Source organism: Sparus aurata, chromosome 1 (genome assembly GCF_900880675.1).
Source record: "Sparus aurata chromosome 1, fSpaAur1.1, whole genome shotgun sequence".
Lineage (NCBI taxonomy): Eukaryota > Metazoa > Chordata > Actinopteri > Spariformes > Sparidae > Sparus > Sparus aurata.
Genome location: NC_044187.1, coordinates 23343101 through 23369960, shown reverse-complemented (window position 1 = coordinate 23369960; position 26860 = coordinate 23343101). Strand labels below are relative to the sequence as shown.

Below are 26860 nucleotides of genomic sequence, written 5' to 3'. Positions count from 1 at the left end.
GGTCCTCTGACCACGCCCACCGGTGAAAGGACCAATGGTTTTTCACGCAGGGCCTGCGTTGTAACCAATCAAAGCAGCTGTCCATATAAACCATCATTTACCCCACAGGTGTTTCAAAGTTTAGACAGACAGACCGACAGACCGACAGAGAGATAGACAGTCAGATAGATAGATAGATAGATAGATAGATAGATAGATAGTCAAATAGACAGATAGATAGATAGATAGATAGATAGATAGATAGATAGATAGATAGATAGTCAGATAGATAGATAGATAGATAGATAGATTATTGCGTATATTATGCACCACCTGTCGGATAAATGTTAATAAATTATAATATGTAAGAGCAATTTATTTGTTTAATCCTCTATGCTCTCTTGGTTAAATCTGTGACATCTTCAGCTTGCTGATGCATTTCTGTTATCAGCTGGTAAGCCCTTGGTTGTCGTTTCCTGACACCACATTCCGCTTCTGGTGATGGTTTCATAGTAACAATGTATCGTCTTTTAAAATAGATTCATGACACATTCATATGAAAATATATTTTCTTGAAAACTAATCAGTCGCTAAAACTGTCACATAAACGTAGTGGTGTGAAATCTGTCTGTAGAAGTTTCACGGCTGGGTACAGGTTTTTAACATACAGAAGGACCTCATTAAATAAAGGCAAATATCAAGATTAAAATCAATCCCCAGGAGAAGACATGTATTTTATTTAAGATTGAATTTAAGATATTGCAAAAGTGATAAACATACAGTTATAAAATCCTTATTGCATTTGAAGTATTCCCATTAGAGACGGCAGGTAAAAAGAGAACAGTGGTGCCATGCTGTCATGTGAACCTGAAAGTACCTAATTAATTTAATCTAATGTTCAAGTGCTTTAATTACATAAGATATATATATATATTTGTATGCATGTATGTATATTTATATATATATGTATGTATGTATATTTATATATATGTATGTATGTATGTAGGTATGTATGTATGTGTGTATATATGTGTATATATGTGTATATATATATATATATATATATATATATATATATATATATATATATATATATATATATATATATACATACATATATATATATATATATATATATATATACATATATATATACATATATATATGTATATGTATATATATATGCAGTGCTACTCTTTCAATCTCAGTCAGGAATCAGGGTATATATTTACATCAACAAACAGTATGCAAAGTGCTATGAATCAGGTTTTCCTTTTACAAAAGAGTATGTACATCTGAATGTATTTTAGCACCATAATATCAATTCTATACATAAGTTACATTACAGTAATGAAGTAATCTGTACTTCACCTAAAGTCAAAAGGTCAACAGAGCCCCCTGCTGGTCATATTCATTCAACTCTAGTTAAACCTGTGACTTCATTGAAACTCCTTAGGAGAAATATTATCAGTTAAGCCCATGTATAACAGACATAAAACATTATGGTGCAACATTCAAGTTATAGCATGCAATAACATATTTTGCAAATATAATATTTACATATTGTGTAAATCCATAGTGTCCATTCTCAGAAACAGGTGCATAGTCCCATCATCAGCCCAATGGTGTTCATATAGTACAGACTGCTCAGTAGGTTGAAACATGTTCTGTGGTCTTTGTGTCCATGTAGGTTGGTCCAAAGAAAATTTCAGAAACTGACGCATAAAGTGTCTCCAAAAGGATCTTGAAATGCTCACATTCCATCTCCTTCTATTGCATGCCTCGTCTTCTCAGATCCTGTGTTAGATTAACCCTGTTTGACCAAATTACATTCTAATGTTACTGTGGGTGAGGTCAATTCTCTACCAACACAGAAAGAGGAATTGAAACCTGGACAGTTTCCTTAACTACAGTTAATGATTGCTTTACACAGAGAGAACTGGATACATCGTAATCATGACTGCATCTCTTGGTTTCACGAGAAGCCCGGTCTGTAGTTTTCTGATCACTCCCCCTGGTCCAGTCCTCCTGTTGCCAGCAGTTGCATCACCCACCCTCATATGAACTTGACCCCAGCACCTTCAAGACACCAGGCGGGGATGGAAAAACCTGCATTTCCTGTGTACTTTCCCTCTGCAGTCAGTATCTGTTAATCAGAGCATATAAATAACAGAACACATAATATTTCCTTTCGAAAGCAACCAAACCAGTGGTCAAGAGTCTCAAGGAAGAGCCCCACTGAAGGTGACTATGGGCAAGCAGAGAAGGGAGCAGAAGGTGGGATTTAGAGGCTGGATTTGGGCTGAGGTCTGAGATTTTCTTAGCCTCCAGTCAGCGGAGCTGTCAGGTTTATAGCACACGGAGATGTCACATCTACATGGAACAGAGGGAGACACATCTATTAGAAAAATAGCACTTGTAAGGGTTGATTTGTGAGTGGATGTGTGTAAGTTTTTCTATGAATGCATGATTAGTCAGATGAAGATGAGGCAGACATGAAGATAAATTGCAGTGATATTACATCAAAAAATAAAAATCCTTTGAAGGTGAATTTTGAATTTTTGTTGAAGACATAAAGAAATTGGGGGAGGCCTGATCAGAGGAGCTACCTTAGGCTAGGCTACGCTAGGTCAGGCATATGGTGCTATATCCAATTTCAGTTTTTAACCTTCATAGTGAGGACCTTTTTCATCGTGAGGACATTTGTCTGGTCCCCACTACTTTAAAGGGCTGCTTGAAGGTTAAACACGCTTTTGGCTGGAGCTTGAGTTGTAATGGTAAATGTGATCGAAGGGGCTTGAGCATTTGATACACAACAATAAGGGTCCTCACAAGTATAGGAGGATGAGCATGTGAGTGTGTGTGTGTGTGTGTGTGTGCGTGTGTGTGTGTGTGTGTGTGTGTGTGTGTGTGCGCGTTCATCTTAACCCCACACCTTGTGACACTCTGCAGTATTTTTTTCTCATCCTGGTCCAGACAAACAGCAAAGGTTGTGTTTTCAGCACCGCTGACTTGAACCTTGTCCACTTTTACCTCGGTCATGCTCAGCTGCTACAAAAGGAAAGAACAGAGAAAAAGTAAATGCATTGCACCTGATGAATACATCTTTTGGAGAATAAAAAACAAAGAAAAAATGATAGAGGGAAGAGTATTCTTTTTAAACATATGTTTGCACATTGTTGTAGAATTTTACATGATTGTCATTGGTACTGCAGCTTGCCTGAGTTGTTTTTGTCTCTAAGTAGTAAAATACATTTTTGAGCTAAATATCAATCATTTAAACACTCCACGTTCTGCTGAGGTGTGTAATGACTGTCACAAATCAAGGCTCTAAATCTTAATGGGGTTAAGAGATTAAGCGGTGACAGTGAGCAAATAATATTATTGTCTGAACACAAACGAACAAAACAGACTCCAGTCTCGCCTCTGTTGTGGCTTTTTGTTCCATCAAGCTGTCAGTTTGAAAAACCTTGTTCTCAGCATATCTGAGATGAGAGATTCAGCTCAGATGCTTTAGAGATGCTATCAAGAACGCATTGAGGTCTCTGTCTTTATATAGAGAATGCATTGCAGAGTTGTTTGTGAAAACGTGCTGCCGCGGAGCATTCTGAACCACAAACCACCGAGATAGGCTGATGTCACGTCTAGCTCACCTGGTTGTAGCCCTTCTTGCTTTTACCACTCTGTCTCTTCAGGACTTCAGTCATTGTGAGCTGCAGGCACTCCATCTTAGAGTCTGACAGAGATTGTTTCAAATAAATTATGAGGACACTTACACAACAATTGCTTATTATCACCTTGTGCAGGTATCAAAAGGAAAATATAATTTACAGGTAGCTGAACCTTTACAGTTCCAAGGAGATGTAACATACCTAGTTCCTCAGGATTCTTGCATGCTTTGGTTAAGTTTACCGAAGTACAAACTTTGGTTTCTCTTTTCCACTGGCTTCTCCCACTAATCACCACCTGAATGGGACGGGAAGGAAGAATGGAATTATAGCTGTTCTGGAAAAACACTAATATACTGGGGACTGAGACACAGATTAAAGAGTATGATTGCAGTCTAACTAGCACAGGAATTTTGTATTGGGAATATTTTTGTAAAATATGGGAAATATAAAAGACTAACAGCTATTATAACAACAGTACAAGAGAGACATCTTAGTCTCTAATGCTTCATACCACAGACAGAGACCACTAGCTTTATCAGTTCGAAGCACGTGCGCATTGCTTTTTAGCAGACTTTGCATTTTATCACTACATTTTCATGTGTCATTTCCTGTTGGTGCAGAAGTGTTTATAACTGAAACCACTTGAATAAGAGCAAACAGCAAGAGCCTGCACCCTCCTATGTGATCGTATGTGTGCACATATGTGTGTGCATGATATCCACTCTCAAACTAGACTGTGTATATATGGATGTAAATGTGTTTGTTGATGTATATATATACATATATGTTTTTTTCTTCTCTTTTTCTCCCTCTTTCCCCCCTCTCGCTACACTCTAATCACTCCCTCTGGACACTGACCGACCCCATTATGTTTGTTATTGTTTGTATTTTCTGACCATAATCAACCATGTTTGTCTTCCTCATTGTTGTTTGGGGTTTTATGTTCCTTTTCCTTTTGTTTATTTGTTTTTGTTTGTTTGTGTTTGTGTTTGTGTGCTTTTGTTGTTTTGTCTGCGCTAGTGTGTTACGTAAACTTTATCACCAGTAGAAAAAAAGAAGTAACTTGCACTCTAACCAAAGAGGTATAGGAATTTTTTTGTGTTGATAAAATACTGTGCTTATGAGGCAATTCTTGCAAAATTGCAGCTTCAAGATACCAATTTTGATAGAGAATAAAATCAAACAGCATCTTACCCTGTTGTACACCACCTCCAACTTCAGAGGAACTGCTTCTCGGTCACCGTCAATACCAAACCGTTTACTGGCAGCACCTATATGAAAAATGAAAATAGACACATTGGTGAGCAAACAAAATAATGCTTCTGTACTGTTAAATATGACTACTAACGTCAAAGGAGCATCCATCATGTTTTTCGTTTTTTGTCCTTTCCTTCAGTGTTTTATATTGGTTCTTGTGTATGTAAAAGAGCTTCAGAGTTCTTAAAGAGACAGGAGCTAAAACAGAGCAATTCATGTCAGAGGATGAATACAGTGCTGCGGCACTGGAGAGTATGAGTAAACTGGCAGGTATTTTTGCATTGTGACGGATGTTTCACAGACTTTTTGTGTAAACAACATATTGTGAGCGACGGTAACCACCCATATGAGGAATAAACAGTTTTCCCTGAGTTTTTTACCCTTCAGAGGAAATCAAAAATCAGAAGTGCAAGTAGTGTCGGCAACAAGTGAAACCAAAAAAAAAGTAGAAGTGGACTGAGTCACAATATAGAAATAGCAGATGTTCCTCTACCATAAATTTAGTCCAGTCTGGACCTCATAAAAACTGATGATGCATTTCACTGCGTTGAAAATGTGGAAGATTTTATTTATTGTGGCAAGGTTGCTAGGACATGCGGGTGTGTTTGGTGTGTGTGTGTCAAACTCACCCATGGCCTTGATGGCTCGTGTTCCTGCGGTGTGACCCAACTCCAGGGAGTGGACGAACACCTCAGTCCTCCTCTCTCCACAAGCTAATGTCAACTACAACAGCAAAGATCCTCAGTCAGTGACATCATTTGAACCAGTGTTTCAAAAGTTAGTAAAAACAGCCAGAGGGAATCAGGGTCCTATTTCTGCTCACACGGGTGCCAAAGTCAGGATACCAGGGCTTGTGTAAGTTTAAACTTAGCATAGTAATGATGTAAATATTATTACTAAGTTGCGATTTGTACATTATCATGAAACTAGTCGCATCAGGCAGATACGATACAATATAACTCAAAGTAATTTTTAAATGCATTGCTTATATATAGCTGGCGCAAACCTTGGGCAGAAAAAAGTCAAGGAAAAGGGCTGTAAGGCAAAGATGTATACTGTTTGAGAGCTGTGTGAGTGTTTTTGTGTTTCTGTGTGAAAGCGTGTCTGACCTCAGCCTGGTAGAGCTGGATCAGAGCCGGCCGGGCAGCGTAGCGGCAGTAGTACAGGACCAAGTCCGCCAAGATGGGCAGACGCTGCTCGTATGAGCTATCATATGATTCTGACTCTGTCTTTGAGGTTTGCTGCAGAGAAATACAAAACATTCTAACACTTAACACATTTAGACAGCAGGACGATTAACGCCATACAGATTCTTTGACTACATCAGAAATTAGTCACGTTCTTAGTTGGATACACCTGAATAACAGACTTTTGGATTGGCTTTGATCATGCAATGTAAAAGTAATATTGCAGTTGTACCTGGCAGACAACGTTGGCGGGCAGTTTGAGCAGGCTGAGGGTGTTTCTTTCGTACCAAGGGTCCAACATGCCGAGGAGATGGGCGATGTCATTAGTACTATCCCCTGTGAGGGGAAGAACCTGCTGGAGCAAAGGTAACAATTTCAACCAAACAGTGTAGTTCTCCTATAGTTACGTGTTTCATTGCATTAACATCTGCTGTTTTTCTTCACTCTGTACCCAGCTCTTTGACAGCTTAGTTAATATGGAAAACCTGTGTTAAATGTATGGAGTTTGGTTAGCTGTTTCTTCTACTTACATTAGATATGACTGCTCCTTTTCCAGGACTAGAAGACCTCCGACCCCCTGGCCCTGCTGCCGAGTCCTTCTTCACAGGCACAAAGTAGAACTGAAGCTTGAAGGCCCTGCTGAGACGTGGACAAGCACTCTCCTTCCTCCTTAAGCTATTGTAGGCCCGTGCCACCTTCCCTGCTACGTGATCAGCACCAAACACCACCACCCTCAGCGTAGTATTCTTACTGTCCTCATCACTACTGAGAATAGGCCTCCTTCGGAAGCAGACATGTCTGAGAGTTTGACTTTGTAGTTGGGGCTCAGGGCTACGTAACTTAACTTGCTGTGGTAGGGAGTTAGAGCGCTTCTCTCGCACCACTAAAATGTCTTTTGATTCTGTGTTTCCTAAGCTTTTGGCCCGATACAGTAACCGAGGGCTCTTGGGTTTGATGAACAGCCGGTAAAAGTGCTGACTGAGTCGAGCAGACGTTTTGTTGTGAGACTTTGGTGAACACTTGTCAGCAATGGGAGAGGAGCAGAGATAGTCATCCGAGTCTTCATAGTAGTCACTATCAGCTCCAGAAGCGACGGAGTAGAGGGACGGAGCGTAGGACTCCGAGGTCGCTGACAAGGTTGAGAACATGGAGTCTTTGGAGGCAGTGGACACCGAGGAGATGGTGGAGAAGGTGGAAGCACGGGGGTTGGAGCTGTAGCCAATAGGGATGAGAGACATTGAAGGCAATTCCACTCTGCGCTCCTCATTGTCTTTGTCTTCTTCCTCCTCCTCCTCTTCCTCTGTAAGATCCTCCTCCTCATCATCATCATCTATGTCTACATCCTCTTCCTCCTCAGGTTGCCCGTTAGTCACCAGTTGGTCAGGGTCATGATCCAAAAGGGTGTTCAGAACATCTGCATCAAAGTAGATACACCAATCATAGTTAGCAATATTCAAAAAAAGACACAAAATCTACTCAAATACATTAAATACTGGAAATATGATTTGGATTTGTCTTGTGTTAGATTTGGGGATTGGATTCATGATGCTGAAAGAAGGAGGGGTGACTGATAATTCCCATATATGAACAAATAGTATCAGTGTCACGCAGAGTACTTTACCAAAATTATCTTTTTCCCAGTGAAACATGTAACATTTGGCTGTAGGCAATGGTAGAGTCTGTAGCATTCCTGAAAACAATGATAGCAAAAAGAGAGAAAAAAGGGAAATAATTGAAATTGAACATCATTGCCATGTATAAACGTTCTATATCATTTCCCCCAGTTCATGAAACATGCCCTCCTACCATCAGACTTCCTCCCATTGGATGCTGGGATTCTCATCCCCTCCCTTAGTAGCTCAAGTTCCTGGATCACATGACTGCGGCCCTTCAGAGGGTCGCTCATTGCAACAGCTGCCTCTAAGACATCAGTTACAGTGGAGAAGATCTCCTCCAGTTCATGCACAGTTCTTGCCTGCAAAGAGTGTTCATGATATGGTTCAAGGTTCACGTCTTGACACATTCTTGTATTGACATATTGTCTTCACACTTACAATCAACAAGCTTTTTGCAGTAACATATCTTTATGAAGTAAACATAGACTGCACGATGCAATGGTTATAGAATAATGATCTGATTTTTGATGGCTTCCCTTTAAACCTTGCTTTTACAGTGTAATCTTGTCTCCCACTGGGCACAAAGGCTGTTGCCACCTTGAATGATTACACATTTTCCTCTTCCTCAAAAGTATGGATGCAATGAAGAGTACATTTATGATACAGATTTTGACAAGTTGGGAAACAGACTCAACAATCAACTTTCTTATAAGTTGGATTTTAAATTTAAAAGAGGAATCAAATCAAATCCTGAATCACGACACTACAATTATACACTAATGAAAACAAAATTACAAATATTGTTTTCCATTTCTTCTTAGAGATACACTTAAATCCTACACACCTGACCTTTAATGGACAAAATAGTTCTTACTGATGGGTCAGATTATATCATAAACTCTGCCTATAAAATAACAGTTTATTCCATAAAGTCATGGCATACCGCAAAGGACATTATTTGCAAATTAAACTTAAAATATGATGTTTGTATCTTTGAGAACTCTCTGCAGATTCTGACTCTGCTCTGAGAACATACCTGCAGGGCTCTGTGGATGTGATCAAGGGGGTACTTGGGGCCTAGTGTGGACTGGAAGGCGTGTTTGATCAGGGTGATGTAGGTCTCCCTCTGCGAGTGCTGAACGCGACTGAGCTGCTCAGCCACTGAGAGAAAGTCAGCGGGCACCTCACTCGGCTTCATCAGCAGCACCGTCCTGCAAGGCAACAGTCGGACAGAGTTATTGTTGACATAAACTCACATGGTAGAAGATGCAAACAGGTTGCTATTGCAGGGTTAGATGGTATTGCATGTAGAGGGCGATGAATGGGGACTTACCTACTGTAAGTGCTAACCAGGCACGTGCCATAATTCAGATAACGGGCAAAAAAACTGTGCTGATATCTTAACAGTAAAAGTACGGCACCAAATCAGATAAGTTTACTGTGAACTACTGATGTGTATTTAAACAAGAAATCAGAAGGTGTAAAGATATCAAACAGGCTGAACTGGACTGGAAATAGATTTTGATGAAAATGCAGTGTTTACATGCGTACTGCATGTTCTTTGCGAATACAAAATGAATATGCATGTGTTAAGCATTAAAACAAGAAGGTCTTCTCATTCTACTAGACATCCTAAATTATGTAAACTCTATAAAAAAGTACATTGAGGTTTGTTGTGTCGACTTACATTGTCTTGGAGCAGTGTCTAGAGGTGATAAGGCCCTGCTCCTCTCTGACCATCCTTTGAAAAGAAATGCCTGTGGGGAAAACAGAAAAATAATTAGATTTTATCTATAGATGGTTTTTGATGAAACAACTTGACCTAATACAATGTTGTGAATCTTACAGTCCTGGTGGATTGGACACATGAAAATACAGCATTTAAGACATTTTGATCAATGAGCTGCTGAAGAAGTCAGCGTTGTATTTGCTCAAAGAGTCAAAATAGTTTTAAAGTGCTTACTGTAATTACCAGGCTACTTCTGTCTTCATATGTGTCATGAAGTGGGTTAAGTCAGTAATGTCACTGAAATTTCTTTAGAAATGAACGAATAACATGTTTTAAATGTATTTAAAAAAGATACCTAAAAAACACAATCTGACATTAATTCTTTAGGTTAATTAATGCATTCATTCACAACCGTTGCTTTGTTTTTTGCACTTCCTTTCACCCGTCCTCTGAGCTTCACCGCGGGTGGCTTCCGCTTTTTTGTTTTGTAACTGCTGTAAAAAGTTTTATTCACATTCAAATAATTATCAGCCTTATCATCTTCCTGCCATTGCTGTTGTTGATACCAGTGTTTATGCTATAAGCAGTGACCTTTTGACACGTGTCTCTAAGTGCATTACTCTAAGTGGTCACAAGGGGGAAGACCATTACAAGAGTTGACAGACAACAGCATACTAGAGAAATAGGAACACATAATATCGCAGAGCGACCCTTAAACAAAATGAATCTAAATGTATTTACCTGGGGCCTTCATCTCCAGCTGTAGTGTGGAGAGGAGGTTCCTGCACACACTGCTGTAAGGCTCAGGCCAGGTGAGAAAGCAGCGAAACACCTGAATAGCTTCCTCCAGCAGCTCAGTATCCGGTGGACAGTACGGTGTCTGCGGACAAACCATAGATCACGTATTTTGTGGTTTATATTTGGGGAAGAACCTGTTTGAGGCTTCATGGGTTATTGTTTTGCATTCAGGGGGATTTTTTTTATGTTTGGTGGACCAATACCAGTAATTGATTGACAAAAATAAGTTGCCACACCAAAATACAGCCTTTTTCCCTCGCCAGCAGTTAAAAGACTGAAATCAGTGTGAAATGCTAAACTTTGAGTATAAATGAATGGACTAGTCACTGGACCAATCACTGGTCAGATGAAGCAACAAAGTTTGCCTCATAGCAGCTTACAATAAAATTATTTTACATAAATGACTCTCTTGATGGATCTAATATTTGATAAAATCTGTAAATTCAACCAATGGCTTTACTGAAAAAATAGCTTAAATGGACAATATAACAACAATATTGGCTTATACGACTGATTCCTCTTCTTCTTATCCATTATGACATCATTAACCAAAATCACGTCACACACCTTTTGAGGTAATTCACCCAGTTTAGTGTAATAATGTGCTTTTGTTTCACTATCCAGTGTTTTAGCATATTACAGGCTTAATGACAAACAACCAAAGGTACATTCGTCACCTCATTACAAAACCTCAAAGCTGTAACATGATCTGTTGCTACACATCTCAAACTGAACTCTTGGTTCTCACTTCCTACTGAGCAACACAACGCAAAAACACAAGGACAGTCGAAACAAGTTTGTTGCATTATAGTCAAACAGGTTGATGAAGGTTCTCAGTCATCCAGGTCATGGTAATTCTAAGTGCTGTATCGTAGGCAACTGGACGTGTTTTAGTTTCTTGAAAATTCCAAGTCTCATCTTAAAGGCTTCTTCAGTTTTAACCAATTTACAGAGTCGTTAAGGACACATATGAGCTCTGGGTTTCAGAGTTATGGGGGCCACTTGCACGCCGTTGATCCAACTGGCCTTTATGTGGGTTGCTAATGCTAGGTGGGCCCAGTTGTGAATGGTTGTTGAGCTGCTTGGAACACAGTACTGCATTGTAGGTGGGTGGTAAGTAGTGACGTAGGCCACCTCCTCTGTTCAAAGACAGTTCCAGTTCCAGTTTGGCATACATGGATTCTCTATTCCTCTTTCATACCATTATGTGTATAGAATCCTAATAACCTAATGAACCTAACGAAGCAGTGTTGGCTCTGACAGCCCAGTGTGTTTTCTCTTCACCAGCCAGCTGTCTAACCAGCAATCAATGAATTAATCAATGAGATTTCTAAAGACATTCTTTTTTTGCTAGACGCTTGTCTAACATTAACAGATTGTAGTGGTTTGAACTGAGTAACTGAATGACCTTTGGATGGACTGTGCTCTACAAATATGAATCATCCTAATGGTTAAAAAGAGGTGTCAAACTGTTGAAGGTTTTTATAACATTTGGATGATTTCTACCTGAAGCAGCGTGGAGGAGAACATGATGGCGAGCGGAGCCACCAGCTCATATTGACACTGCTCCTGAGCCTAAACACACACACATTGAGAGAAACAGAAAGACAACAAGACATTAATACACAAACCATACAACGCACAATGCATCCTCTTTGACCATGGACTTTGACCTTTGCCCTCTCACCTCTTTGGTCTTCCTGATGATCTGTTGTAAGAGGATGAGGAAGTTCTCGGGGTCCCTCTTCACCATCTCCTCCAGGCTCCAGCGGTTCATTGACTGACCCGCCGAGCACATCAGCACTGAAGGGGTGGATTCATGTTAATGCACAAATATGACTGCACAGAAAGCCACACAGTAAACACTGAAACAGATACACAGAAGTGACATGGTTTTAGGCTACCACAATAATTTTGCTTTACTCATCGCTGCGTGTGAAAGCAAACACAAAACCTTCTCAGGGCAGTAAAGCTTTCATCAGTGTAAAATCTCAAGCCCCTCACTTTAACCATGAAATCTTCTGAGGATAAGAATAATGCCACACCATATAGATCAATCAGTGGGTAAAATTTAAGGAAATACAACACTACAGTTGCAGGATTAAGTCTCACCAGTGCAGAGGGAGGGTTCAAACTTTCTAGGGATGTAAACTCAACGGACTAGTTGTTTTTGTAAACTGTAGTTATATCTGTGTGTGACCATGAGTGTAAAAAAATACATTATTTACTGTGGTTATCACTTCTTAATTGGGCTGGTGTATATTTTGACAACAGCAAAGCGGATTATAGAACGCTCTGCTGAGCAATGTATTGGTAGTACAACTGAGCAGGTTCTGGACAGTCCAAAAAGAACATAGAATTGATAAAGAGTGCTCGTTTCCAATGTTTTAACATCTTTTAGCAACACTGGGTAGGACCATTAGTGAGATATTTGGATTCCACGGCCATATTGGTTTTGCTTTCTGAGAGTATTGGAACCAGTCTAGGTGGAATTTCTGAATCAAAGTCACCCAGTGAGGTTGCCTATGCACGCGCAGTGATGACCACTCATTTGTAGCATTGATAACACTGATCGATGGTGTACAAGTGGTAAAGCGTAAGAGCACAACCATATACAATAGGTTAAACACACTTTCTGCATCTTTCAAGAAACAAGAAGGAAATAATAACACAAACATTTACTGTCTACTGCAACCTGAAACTTTGGTTCATATGAGGTATTTCATTTCCTTTGTGAAATCATACACATCTTAGCTCAAAACACTGAAAGCGCACACACAACACTGTGTTTACGAAGAAGGTGTCAGACAACATTTGGGTCTCAGCTCTGGCATGAGGCATCTGCAGGTTTTAAGTTACTCACACCAGGGCTATAAATCTCATAACTGTCAATTCTGGTCTGTCTTCTTTATCACCCTTTGTTCAGTGTTTCAGTTAGGATGTTTGTACACTGGCAGGACAGATTTCCTGTCGCAAGAAAACAGAGTTAAGGTATCCTCCCCGGAGACAGTGTTTTGGAACTTTGCGTTTCAAAGATAAAGAAAATTTGAAGAATCAGAAAGACAATTTGCAGTTAACAAGGCCAAATAATAATAAAAGAGAGAATAATCAGACTCACAGGTTGGACAAGTTTACAAACTGTTAAATAACTTTTTTCCAATAAAAGTCAAGGATCAAGCTCTGATTGCAAGTTTTCGACCATAGGCTGAAATGGATACATTATTTACAGAGATAGAGAGCTGCGACTACAGTATCTCAACCACAAAACTGAGTGTTTGCTGACTCCTCACAAGCGCCACACTTTCCATTCCTTCCCTCGGTCTCAACGACTCCGAGCGCATCTCTAAGGAGCTCAGTTTCCAAGGAAGTAACACATCAGCAGTTGTTCGGGTTACAGAGAAATGTTTTCCAAGAAACATGTCGGCTGCCATTTTTCTCTAAAGTTCTTTGCACCCATCACGAGTGTTTACCGAGGGACTCTTTGGGTTTATTTATTCATAGGACACCAGCACTGGAAATGAAGTGGCTGTGAGCTTTGATGATCCTGGTGATGTGTCAATTTGATCATCTCAGTTCTTGAGTAGATGGCTACTGGCTAACAAGTGCAAATTGATGACACAACATACACAAACCTAGAGATCTTCTAAAGAGACACTAGAGTCATGAAGGCCTATGTCATGAAAAAGCAGTGAAGTGGAGACGAAATCATGAAAAACAAACTTGTTTTGAATGTCAAAATCACGCCGTGACAACCTCTCAGCATATAAAACCAACAACGCGTGTGCACATCACTCCACCTGGCACAGGTTGGTGGGCGGGAGGCTGATGCCGATTTGATCTCTCGACATGTTTTCACACCCTGCGCCACATTGGCTCCTGCCTCACGATGCCTCACTCACACACTGCGGTCTGTGCCACCACCACTTCCTCCCAGCTGTCTATTCACACAACTTCCTCCAGCACCCAATAACACGGTCCCCATATGATCTTAGAGCAACAGTGTCATCAACAACAAGCTCAGACACTTCTTATGCTCATATGCCTTGTGCGCCTGTCACACGCCGCGCTTGTGTTGAAAGGGTGAGAACAAACAACTGCCTTCTGTTCGCATCAGCACTGCAAATGGCACGTATGACATCCAAATGTGTGTACTGGGGTCGAATTTTCTGAGAAATTGTGTTGCTTTTAGTACCTCCTTACAAACAGAAAATAACAGGTTTAACCTAACGGCAAAGCCACAAGGACCTGAGCAGAACAGCTCATTATCTGTTAGTGGCTCTAGATCAACACAGCAGTCGAAAAACATGAATAAAAGGCTTATATTTGATTTCAAATTCATTTGGCTGAGTTGAATTAAACTTTCAGAGTTGGCATTTTGACTTGTTATGGCAGGAAACACACAATAGCTTTTAAGATCTCCACACATAGTAATACATGAAAAACTAATGTGGGTCTGACGTGGGTTTTGCAGGGAAAGCAAGTATAACAACCGTCATGATTATGATTTTTGGTGAGGCTGTTTTGTGTGTTTTTCTGTTCTCAGAAGTGCTCTGCAGTGGCTGGGCGTGGCTTTCCTTCTGGTTGGAGCTGCCCACTCTCCAACACCTGCAGCACATCTGATCATCAGTGTCATTTTAAATACTCTGCTCTTCTCTCTGCTCACTGCCAATGTATTGCGTCTCCCTGATGTGGTACACGGCTTCTTCGATTGTGCTATCTCCTGTGAACCTAGTCTCTTGTGTCATTTGACCTCTCCAGTGATCGAACTAGCTCCAAGTTCCAGCGTCTTTGCCACCCTACCACGCCTCTGCAACCTGCCTACACTCCACTGTGGATCCTCGGTGTTACACTTTCCAGAGCCTCCACCTACACTTTTACACATTTAACTGCTGGAAACAAGATGTCTTCTTCACAGTAAAGTCCATTTTCAGGGTAGGAACACTGTGAGCTTCAAGTTTCCAAATCGCATGTCATAAATAACACTTGCAGGCGTAGATAATGTACTGTTTTTTTAACCTTAAAATAACAGCTTCAAATCATGTTGATGGTGCAGTGTAAGAGGGTGAATGGTGTCTCTGTCTCGCTCTGCCACTTAAGCTCAAACATTCGAATGAAGGAGGAGGACAAACACATGTTTGACTGCAGGAAGATTTATAGACTTATATAGGACAATAGCTCAGTGACTCAGAAAGGTATTCCTGTGAACTGGCACACACAGTTTGGGGACATCCCCTTAAGTGGAGGGCAGCCATAGTTAATGCTATTAAATACACTTATGCTTATCCTGCTATGACATATAAACATTCCTGCTGTGAAAAAGTTGATAATCTGCTCTACCACCTGAGCCACAGCGGGCTGCAAACACTAGACATAGGACAACTAAATTAAACTGTGAAACAGCGGTTTGTTATTTATCTTGAAAGGCCATGGACCAAAGAACTGATATGATTTGGTGTAGCTGCAAATACAGTTTACTTTTTTTTTTTATGCAGGTCTAGATGCAGATGTGGACAAAAATTGTTCTCTTTATTAAAATAGATTTAAAGGAAGTTGCATATCGCCTGAGTTACACACATTTAACATGTGTAGCTGGTAGATTTGGTTTATTCACCAGCCAATGGTAATCTATTAAGTAGTGTGTGAAATGTAAATATCCACTAGCTATTTGGCCTGTCGATGAAAAATTCCTTTTGTACACAGCAAAATAATTTCTAGTCAAAAATATCATATCATATTTTTAAGAAACAGTGACCTAGAAAGCAGCATTTCAGTGATAAAGGGTTAGTTTGTTATAAGTGGTATTTTTCCAGCGTATGCAACTGATTTTGAAGTATTGAAGAGGTACATGCATTAGAGAAACATTCCTACACCATCAGACACAGTCTAACATATTTTTTAACCACATTTTCTCACCTCTAAGAAGGAAGGTTTTGACTAAAAATTAAACACAGGAACTGAAGCATCCTCATTGTTGCAGTGAAAAAACCTATTTAGTCGTTACACGCTTCACTGCTACCTGCCCTGACAGTCAAATCTCAGCTGTGGTTCTAATCACTACTGCAGTCTTACCGTTCCAGTGGTGTGCAGCTGTGGGGCTTTGTCTCAGCCCGTCCAGACACCTGTCCAGAGCGTGCTGGATCCTGTCCTCTGTGCACGAGGTGTGCTGCATCTTCACCGCTCAGCTTCTGTGGAGGGATGAGAGGTCGAGTGGATATTTAGCATCAAAACATGTTACATAACTCCACTTACATTCATGGATTCTGCGGAATATTATCTCTATAGATAATATTGACATGCATTCACAAGGGGCATTCATAGGCATTATGGGCTGCAGTATGTTTTGCATGCGATCAGTTCACCCGCTGCGTATGGAAATTAGTTGAGAAAATTTGATACACAAACCATAAAAGGAGATTTCTAAGGGGAAGGAAAACAGACAAGGGGTTGCTTGTTTTGCTTTTCTGTTGTCATAGTTCCTGAAATGTCAGTACACATGATTGACCTCTGTCTCTGAAACTCCTTAAAAAATATCGACGGATGTCACATTAGCAAATAATGTCCTGTGATGTGTTTAAATATGTTAAATCGTACAACAAACCACATCTACCTCTGGATGCAAAATACATCCAGACATTTACATTAACAGATATACCCTCACATTGGCAGTAAATACATTATTAGTTGTTTGTTACCTGAATGAAATTTTAACTTTACTCAACAACCTTTGAAAGCCACATTTAGGCAAAGAAAAACAAGCCCACTCAATTTTCACTGTATGACTTTATTGTGAGAGAAAAACAGCCGTCAGTGATTTCAGTTATTAGAATCAGTTGTGAAACAAAGCTGCAGATCATAGAGACGCATTGAGTAGTGAAATATATAATTCCAGTATGACCACAACATTGTAAGTACATGACGGCTCCACCACACTGACTCATCAGGACATGCTGAACTTCACTTTTATAACTTTCAGTCTATCAGCGCATTTGGCCGTTTTTCACACAGCATCTGAGGACAACACAGGTGTGGTGACTTGTTTCAGTTCTGTTATGAACACATCCCATCAGAAGCTATGTACATAGCAAGGTGCCAGGGAAGTCCCATCAGTGACTTAAAAGACTTGAGTGACTGATTTATGAATCCTGGCGGGCTTTAGAAAAACAACACTCCTGGTTCGTGATATCGCATAACAAACTGGAACAGGGGTGTGACCTGTGATCAGTTGAAAGATGATTTAAACAAACATGTTTTTAAGATGTCTGTCTGAGCAATGAGACATAAATAAAGTCAGAAATATCAGCAATGGGGAAACATCTGAGTGAATTATGAGTGATGTTGAATTAAAATAAATCTGATATACTTTGTCAGCGTGTGTAAGACCTTGTTGTTTTAGATATTAAACCAGCACTAAAGATATACTGCAGCGGTTCATAAATACTCACTGGGGTGACATCAGAACAGAAGTTCCATGGTGGTTGGTAGCGTGACGTGTCACTGCTTGATATATTTTTAAAGTTCCTCTTACCACATGTTAGACTTTTCCATATTGTGTATATTGGAAAACATCCAAATTTAAGAAGCAGAAGAGACATAGTTCCCAAAATAAAGACAGATTTATCAAGATTTCCTGTTTGAGAACTTGAGCAGCTCAGCATTTATCTGCTGTTGTCAGTGACACATAAAGCCAACTTCTCCCAAAAATGGAATTCTCTTCATTGGCTCTAACAAACGTACGTTATTCATCAGCTTGTTTCGATGATGAAAAATGAACAATCCGATTGATTGCTTGTTAGCGGAGTTCTTACAGAGTGAAGTCAGAAATGAGACAGAGGTGAGAAATAACATCAAACTCTGTTTTTGCCTGATTACATCTTGTCAAACTTTCCCCAGAACGCTTGACGAACTCCCCATTTCACATGAAAGCCAGAAATAAATGGTGCCTGTCAAATGAGTGTTAATGGGTGACTCACTTGCTTTTAACCACCCACCCACCTGATAACCCTACCTGACACACATGCTCACACACACACGCTCACACGCACACACACACACACGTTCACTGACTGCACCCAGCTGACAAACCCTGTAAAACAACAACGTTTTGTTTTTATTGTGTCCCTTTAAGATGAATCAAACAAACAAGATATAACTTATAATACATGAGCTTTAGAGATGTATTTTGTCACCCTGCACAGAGCCAGGGTAGCCCTCACTCCACATTTTCAGTTTTAATCCGTAGCTATTTCCCATCTAATGCTCGACAAGAAAGCTAAAAACTGTCGAACTGTTATTTTTAATGCACAATATGTAATTCTTTTTTGTGTGGGGAGTGATGGACTGCAGATATTCAGAGAGTCGGGGGCAGAGCCAAACCTTGGGGATGCATTAACAACTGCAGTCACTTCGGATTATGCTCTAATTTGGAGCCGTACTCACACACGTAGTGTATGCTTGCACAGACATAGTACACAGTACTGCCACACACACACACACACACACACACACTGTACAAACATCCGACCCACGATCTCATCATTACCACCGGTGAAGAAGTGGGGCAGGAAGCTCGTGCAAACCCAAGTTCAGGAGGCCAGAGGAATGAAGCTCAATTATCCCCCCCACCACTTCATTCTTTTTCCTACAGTTACCATTCAATAACAATACCAACAGCTCAAGACATAAACACATCCATGTAGCTCCCCTTTTCTCAGCGGTCCCACCTCCCCTGAGGGGTATTGTGTCTAAGAGGTGTCCCGAGTGGCACTGAGCAGGGGTATAGAGCCAAGCGTGTTGGACACTTGTGCTGAGGGCTCCGGTCATTGTCAGGGTCGGACAGAGCTGGACGAGAGCCCGGTGAGAGTGGAAGGAACTAATAAGTCAGAGCCGTGATGACTTCTGCATTCAGGATGCAGTTCAATGGACATATGTAAAGGTAATAAAAGAGGTAATGACCTGATATGTGGTGGCACCATCCAGTGAAAGTGTTGTTCTCAACTCTATCAGCACTAACTGGGGTAATATTTCTGCTGACGTCAACAGGGTACTGATTTGGTGTATGTGTACCTGCGTTTTTCCTCAGAAAGCTAAGGTGCCATGGTAACACAAGTAGTGCTTCAGTAAAGTTCTGTCCCAACTCCAGAGTGTCAGGACAGTTGTTGACGTAGATTTTCTCGTGGTGTTGCAAATGCATGAGTCTGTGGTGTTTCATAAGAGGATGTATGCAGCACATCCCTAAGAGTCAACAAGGTCACTTCCACTTTTTCTACTCACAATAGTCAGACAATAACAACCAGCGTTTGTGTGGTGGAAGAACAATTTGAAATCGTCCTTACAACAGATTTACACTGGACTGTCTTGTGGCACTATAGGCCATAAGTTGAATTCTGCAATGGTGCAACATTTTGACCTTGAAGGTCAGGCAAACATCCATGTGGGCGACAATTAAGGCACAATTAAGAGATCACACGAGGCAAAATAACATCCATCATCAAATGTTTGGAAGGGATATTGCCTCCTCAGCCAATTCACACAAAGACAGAAACCATCCTGATCCTGACCTCAACAAGCAAACGATTCAAGAATAGTTTTTGTGTCTCTCATGGCCAACATTGCATAAACTACCAATCTTTCACCCACTAATGTTTGCTTCCATACCATTTCCCTTCCTTTTTCGCTTACCTCAGTGGTTGTCAAGATAAAGTTAAGCCTAAAAAAGCACAAAACTTCAGAACATGATGTTGTGGAGACTCTCCTGAACACAAGTGAGTACATTGACCCCCAACACTCAAACTTCTATGAATAGCTGTGAGGTATTACAAGTTTCCCACGCAGACCGAGTTTTGCCAGCACTCCACCTCCACCTGTGTTTTTCTGTCTCATTCTCATGCCGATCTCTTTCTCCCCTCCTTCCATCTCCTCACAGGCTGCTTCCCATCTCTCCCACTGATCCCATAACCAACTGCTTCCTAACAGGAAGAGAGCTTCCCTGCTCAGCTGAGGAAGCAGGTGCCTCCCTATTGTTGTGGTGTGATCAGACTCTGAGATATACTCCCACAGACCAGGGAGGAGAGCTTATGTGTGTGTATATATTTGTGTGTGTGTACAGTATGCGTGTCTGTCATTTTAACTGAACTGATAGAGTCTGATATTCACATCCAGTCTTCCTCTGCTGGAAAGGGGGGGTCCCTTTCTCTCCACTGACCCACTGGATGTGAACTGGCCTCTTATGGCTTTAGGAAACAACAGTGGTCCAACTCCAAAGCTCCACTGAAACTAAGTGCTTCCTTTTAGTTCAAACAACCGCTACCGGTGAGAGCTCAGCAGTCACATAAACTTAAGCTGGAGTTTAAGATGCATGGCATAAAACAAATCTTTTGTTTTTGCCCTTGCAGAGAACTGCAGTAAATTTCGCAGATGAGTATTTAAAGTGTATCCTTGATATATGAAACAGCGGTTGAGTTTTCACTCATATCACGTGATCAGCATCAGCAGCAGACAGAGTTGTCATGGAATTGCAGATGTTGAAATTCCCATTTTTCTTGTTCATGTTGGTCATTAGGAGAGGTTGTTCTTTCATTCTCAGATGTAACTTCTGCCGCTAGGGGGCTCTCTACCAAACAAAACAAAACAAAAGAAAGTGTTGCATGGAGGGCTGGGTGGAGCGGGAGGGGACAAGAGCCGCTGCCTAGCTGCTTAAAGCCGGCACCTGGAGCCCCTTCAGACTCTGCTCTGATCCAAAACCGTTTACAGACAGGGCAAAAACTCAGAGATTACTTTGAAACTTTTGGGATTACAAAGTGGATTTATCCTCACTCCTGTTTATCAACCTGACCTATCAAGCTGATATCCATTGGCAGGTGTTTATATACTGTACTGTTGTCGGCTGACATCACTGTTGATGTACACACCATTAAACAACCACTGCTGCCGATGAAAATCTATCTGACGTGACTCGGGTTTAAAAGTTTACAGTTGAGGTAATGTTTTCAAGTTTTATTCACCTTAAATCTAATCTTGTTTGCCTACTTTCTTATCCTGGAAGTATCAGGAGTGATAAATGCTACCTGACGTTGAGTAAACTTGTAGATTTCTCTGGGATGATCATTGTTAGAAACATCTGGGATAACATAAGCACGCAACTCAATAAAATATATTAAGACTAAGACATACAAATGAGAGATTTAATGCAAAATTAATGCATATTAAATCTTAAACCCTTTCTTTAAGCTTTACAAAAAAAATATTTCCTTCAATATCTTTCTGCGTCTCTTATTTTATCTGTTTTACCTGAAACTTAAATAAACCTATAGTGTCTTCTTATTTGCTACTGCTAAGAAGTGGCTCAGGTAGCTTTAAAAATAAAATGAGTCGCAGCAATCTAACTTCAGCACCAAAGCATAGAGGTTGTTTTGTCGCTTAGAGAAGAGAGAGACACTCTATATAAACTTTGGTCTCCACTTCCTCAATAACCCAGATAAACACATGATGAAACTATCATGAATGCAAATATCAGACGGTGTTACATCAGTTTATGACACGGTGACAACGGGGAGTCAGTTGTGACCCTGTTATAGAGTTCTTGTCTGCTCAGTTTTACACTAAACAGCACTGGGTTCATCATGCAAAAATGATGAGGATGAGGGTATCCATGATTTCCAGTTGAAATCCATATCCTGTAAAAATCTGTTCTAATATGTGCAAAAAATGTTTGCTTATAGTTTACATCAATGAAACTATGTAGTTTTGCAACAACAGGTGTGGTGTGCAGAAATGCATATGCACGCACACACACACACACACACGGGGGTGTTGACCTCAAAGTAAGTGCCGTAAAGGTGAAATGCAGATTTTAGTGATACCACAGACGTAAAGAGACAAACAGGAAGCAATGTTGTGAATAACACACAAGAGTGTTGCACCAGGATACAGTCATCCTCTGCTAGCTGTGAAATAAGAAAAAAACAAAAAGGCTCTGACAGAGTTTGCTCTTCATATCTAATATATCTGCGGTAAACAACAAAGAGCGGCAATATCTGCCGCCTCCAGTGAACGTCATCAATCTATGTATTTTTTTCTTCGTAAGCCCGACACATGACCTACACTGGCAGTTTTAATTTCTCAACAGGAAGAGAGCTGGTACTCAAACCGATTGTGTAATTGAAGCATTTCTAAGAAAATAAGATGATCTCTTCCTTTCGTTGCACAGGAAGGGTGTGTTGTCATCTGACAGGCAGGCATTTAATGCTTCGGATTTTCTTACAGAAAAAACTTGTAGTATTGGATTTTTTTCGGTCATTACATAGTTGGCTACCAATGACGGAAATCAAACATGAGGCAGTATGTACCTCAGGGCTATGGACATTGATCCAATTTAAGTTAAGCCACTTGTTATTTTGATTTTAATCCAGAGCAGAGCTGTAGAGATTGTGAAAATTGACAGGTGGACTCAAGTCAGAATCACAAAAATGGGAATTTGTGACTTGAAAATTGGACAGACTCGATGGGTTGGTCAATTTATTGAGAATTTATTGAGAAAAACTGGTCCTAGATGAAGAAAACAAAAAGCTTTGAAGAACAATAAAGACCAGTTTACAGGTCAGCATTCTGAACTGAAAGTCCTGCCATTTCCTTTCTTATTTGCTTATGAAGATCTGACTTGGATCTTGTTTTGTTGAGACTTGAGACTTGACTTGGACCTGACTGACTGAAGACTTAAAGGGAAACCACTAATTTTACACTTTTCAGCTGTTTACTACCACTGCATATCTGAAAAAAGTGTTATAAAGCCTTTTGTTGCTCCAGAGGGAACTGAGTGAATTACCTCAAGTGATGCCACTTGAGTCGGTGTTTGTCTGAGGACTACATGTTTGAGCATAAGGAGTTAGAAAGAAGTTGCTTACTTGTTCGATGCTACATAAGCCGCCACGGGCATCACACACCTGAAAGTTCAACTGAACTGGTCGAGTTGAATTGTGGGTAATGTAGGCGACAGGTTTTGTGAGTGATGAAAAAGTATTTTTGTTTTTTTTTAAATAGTCCATCGTGAGTCAAAAAGAGTGACAATATTTAAATGGTAGAGAAGCTTGCTCATCTTGTGACCTGAACTTGACAAATAAAATAAATGTTTAGTTCTTTTTCATATGGTAATTTGTCCCTTTAGGCAACAATTCACCATCTTTAGTTATTACCACTTATGCATACCTGAATTAAGAGTCAGTTCTTGTACTTGTACTGCACTTGTACTGCTGCTTTTGCGGCTGAGAAGTTGTTAGTTTACGTAGTAAAAAGGATGTCGAGTTCAGGCGTTGGCTAGGTACAGTTTCTATGGGGTGGAGTCCTCAAAGATCACTGACAGACTGTCGTGACAGACTGAACTTCAGCTTCAGTGACAGTTAAGAAGACTCAGCATCCTGGCTGCCACTTTTCAGTGGAGTATTTGTAAAACCAACTAACTAGCCAATGAACTTACCCCACAACCCTATATCACCACATCATGCGCTTTAAGGTGCTGACAAAGATCGTGCCATCTGACATATATGTTCCCGTTAATAGATCCAAACACAGACACAGATGAGATAAGGCAAGATCATGTCCAGGCGACTAACACGTGCCTCTGCTTCTCTACTTCCTCAGTGGTTATTGAAAACATGAATCATATTGAGCTTATGAAAAAGCAGAAGTTCCCAAAATGGTATCACAGTGGGGGGTCTGTGAGCTTACAGAGGGCAGAGCTGTCGACATCAGTCCCTCTGACAAAAAACGAGACGGCAGAGGCTTTCACATTGCAGAGAAATAAAAAACATATTTATATGAATCAAAACAAGATGACACAGAAAACTGACAGACAAAATCAGCTTTGAGTCTCCAAGATGTCATTATAACATCATAATAGATTAATGAAGCTATACAATATTGTCTCAAACCGTCATATTCTCAGATATTCATATATCGATGCAAAAATGTTAACTCTAGTTTAGTGTTGGTCAGGGAGTCACTAAACTCATCAGGCTGACAGTCAGTGACTGCTGTCCCCGTCCAAGCCCAAAGAGAAGGGAGCACATGCCCTTCAAAATAAAACAAACCCATCACTGCCTCGTTGTCTTACCTGCAGTTTACTGTCCAGCATCCATAGTGTCTGTATGTGTCCAAAGAGTCCCAGGCAAAATGTCTCCAGCTCAGTGCCGCTGCCATTCATTCACCACGTAGACATCGTTTAACAGACAAACCCACATCCTGGGCACAGCGGAGGAGCAGTGCAGTCAAACAAGACTGAAATCAGCCCTTAGTATCTGGTTGTAGCTCTCTGCTGCGTTCAAACGCTTCTGCGCTTCACACTCACACACTGCGGCTCACAAACAGGGCAAACAGGAAGTGTATGAGAGAGGTGCATGTGAGCACAATGAGGGAGGCTGCTGGCGTGTATAGGTGGGAAGTGCAATTGTGTGTGTGTGTGTATGTGTGTGGTTCTACATGCGTGTCTGAGAAGCTGCATGTGGATTTTGAAGGGATGTTGGCCCCAAAAAGGAAGTCATCTGTTTGACGTGTTTGTTTTCATGCTATTTTCACAGTTGTGAGTGAAGTGTCTTTGTTCATTATTTTCTGAAGCTGGACCAGTATTACTAGTTTAATTCTTTTAACACAATAAAAACAAAATTAGCTTCAGTTTTTTGGTGATTTTTGACCCATCCAAAGTTAAAAAATCAGTGACCAAGACCATTAAACATCTTCTAATACTCTCTTATCGAATGCTTACAGATTGTGGCTATTAATACTACTAGTGCATTGCCCGTAGGAAGCATGTATTCCTATAGAAAAGTGGGAGGTTAAGTAGCTTTTTCATGGATGGCCAAACGAGGCTGTGTTTGAAGGTGGGACGTCAGGGATATAATTGGCTGTTTTTGACTACTTTTGATTATACCATTATATTTCACCTTAAAAACTATTTACCTTGCCTTACTTTGTGTAATTATTTTGAGCACAACCTCACATGTGTGACTGTACAGTTATTTTTTCATTTTAAGGTACTATATTAACACTATGGACCTAAAATCACAAAATAACATAAAATCAGAGTAGAAAAAGTTATTTTTTTTACTGTGAAAACCACAAATATGTTTAATGAACCAATTGTATTAGTTATAATGCAAATATAAATTGTTGTTTACTAAATTGGTGCATAAGTTTTTGAAATTTACAAAGTTATGTGTAACTATTTACATTTAAATGCAGGCAATGCCTCAGGCTCCTCAGCTCATTCCTGCCTGTTCCACATTCAGCCGTCTCCTCCTTGGTTTGCCTCACAACACGACTCCACTACTCACTAAACACACCACACCAAATACTACATAACACACTAACTATACACTCCAAACATGCTATATGTCACAAATCTCTCAACTCTCAAAACTCGCTATCTCTGTCGCCGTCTCCAACACATCACTGCTGTTGTCAATCATCCGCCGATGTCCCTCCCACATCTTCCTGTTCCTCAACAACCAAACTTGCTGCTTGGACACTTTCGTGACAAAAGCACATTTTTACTGTTTCTTCTTGCACCAGGCATAAAGCAAACGTAACGGCAATGTTCGCGAAAAAGCGTGGCGGACATTATTTACCCTAGGTCCGGTTTTGGATGTGCCCGTGCATCCGCTCCGTCAACTCGGGAGGTGGGCCGTGTGGGTCGGTTAGCGGCTAGCAAGCTAGCTACACACGAACATCCACAGATTCAGATCCCACATGGTTGACCGCGCGTCTCCGGATCTCCTCAGACCCAAACAGACTCGGTCTGGACTTGTTTAATCTCATTACAATCCACAACAGTCAGTTTAGATGCACAGAACAGAACGGGACCGAACCGCCGGCAAAATCCCGGTCCAGCTCGCGCTGCTGCAGGTATAAATCCGCTTGTGACAAAAGCGCATTTTTACTGTTTCTTCCTGCACCAGACATAAAGCAAACGTAACGGCAATGTTCACGAAAAAGCGTGTTGGACATTATTTACCCTAAATCCGGTTTTGGACGTGCCAGTGCGTCCGCTCCGTCGACTCGGGCGGTGGGTCGTGTAGCTAGCGCTAGCTAGCGGCTAGCTACACACGAACATCCACAGATTCCGATCCCACTTTGTTGTCCGTGCGTCTCCAGATCTCCTCAGACCCGAACAGACTTGGACTTGTTTAATCTCATTAATGATTGGCTCTGGTGCGCACGTGGCCACGGTGTGCAGTGGTTGGCTCTGGTGCGCACATGACTGTGGTGGCTCCGGTGGACAATGCTTGCAGAATTTGTAAAGCATTTATGAAATAATTTATTCACATTATCATTGCAGTCCAAGCAAATGCTTAATTGCACACCACTGAACCACGCAGCAGCCATGTTGAAAGTCTCAGGTCAGTCTGATCCTGATCCGCAGAGATATTTGAGGAACACACACACACACACACACACACACACACAGACAGACAGAGATTTCTCGCTTTTATTGAGAGATTATATACAACATGTTATTGTGAGGCTACAACAACTTTTTCTTTGATTTTATTTTTATACATATCGAATTGTGCGTGTTAAAGGGGCACTGTGTAGTTCTGAAAAATAACTCAAACATTTTGCTATTTATAATATTAA

At 40.7% G+C, this 26860-nt stretch overlaps 1 protein-coding gene across 2 annotated transcripts; it reads right to left on the bottom strand.

Moving 5' to 3' along the window:
* Window positions 1-1187: 1187 nt before the first annotated feature.
* On the bottom strand, window positions 1188-24628 carry pik3r5 (phosphoinositide-3-kinase, regulatory subunit 5). 2 transcript variants are annotated; one of them, XM_030435567.1, is made up of 18 exons: window positions 24342-24628; window positions 16307-16422; window positions 11925-12040; window positions 11744-11812; window positions 10181-10319; window positions 9398-9467; window positions 8747-8921; window positions 7901-8069; window positions 7716-7784; window positions 6625-7508; window positions 6327-6449; window positions 6017-6148; window positions 5537-5630; window positions 4845-4921; window positions 3852-3945; window positions 3633-3715; window positions 2915-3030; window positions 1188-2352 (listed from the first exon to the last, which is right to left on the bottom strand). In XM_030435567.1, the coding sequence occupies exons 2-18, from the start codon at window positions 16404-16406 to the stop codon at window positions 2202-2204; spliced, it is 2661 nt and encodes an 886-aa protein (XP_030291427.1). In that variant the 5' UTR covers window positions 16407-16422; window positions 24342-24628; the 3' UTR covers window positions 1188-2201. The 2 variants fall into 2 exon arrangements, with proteins under 2 accessions (XP_030291427.1, XP_030291435.1); XM_030435575.1 differs by having other exon boundaries at window positions 6327-6446.
* Between the last annotated feature and the right edge of the window lie 2232 nt (window positions 24629-26860).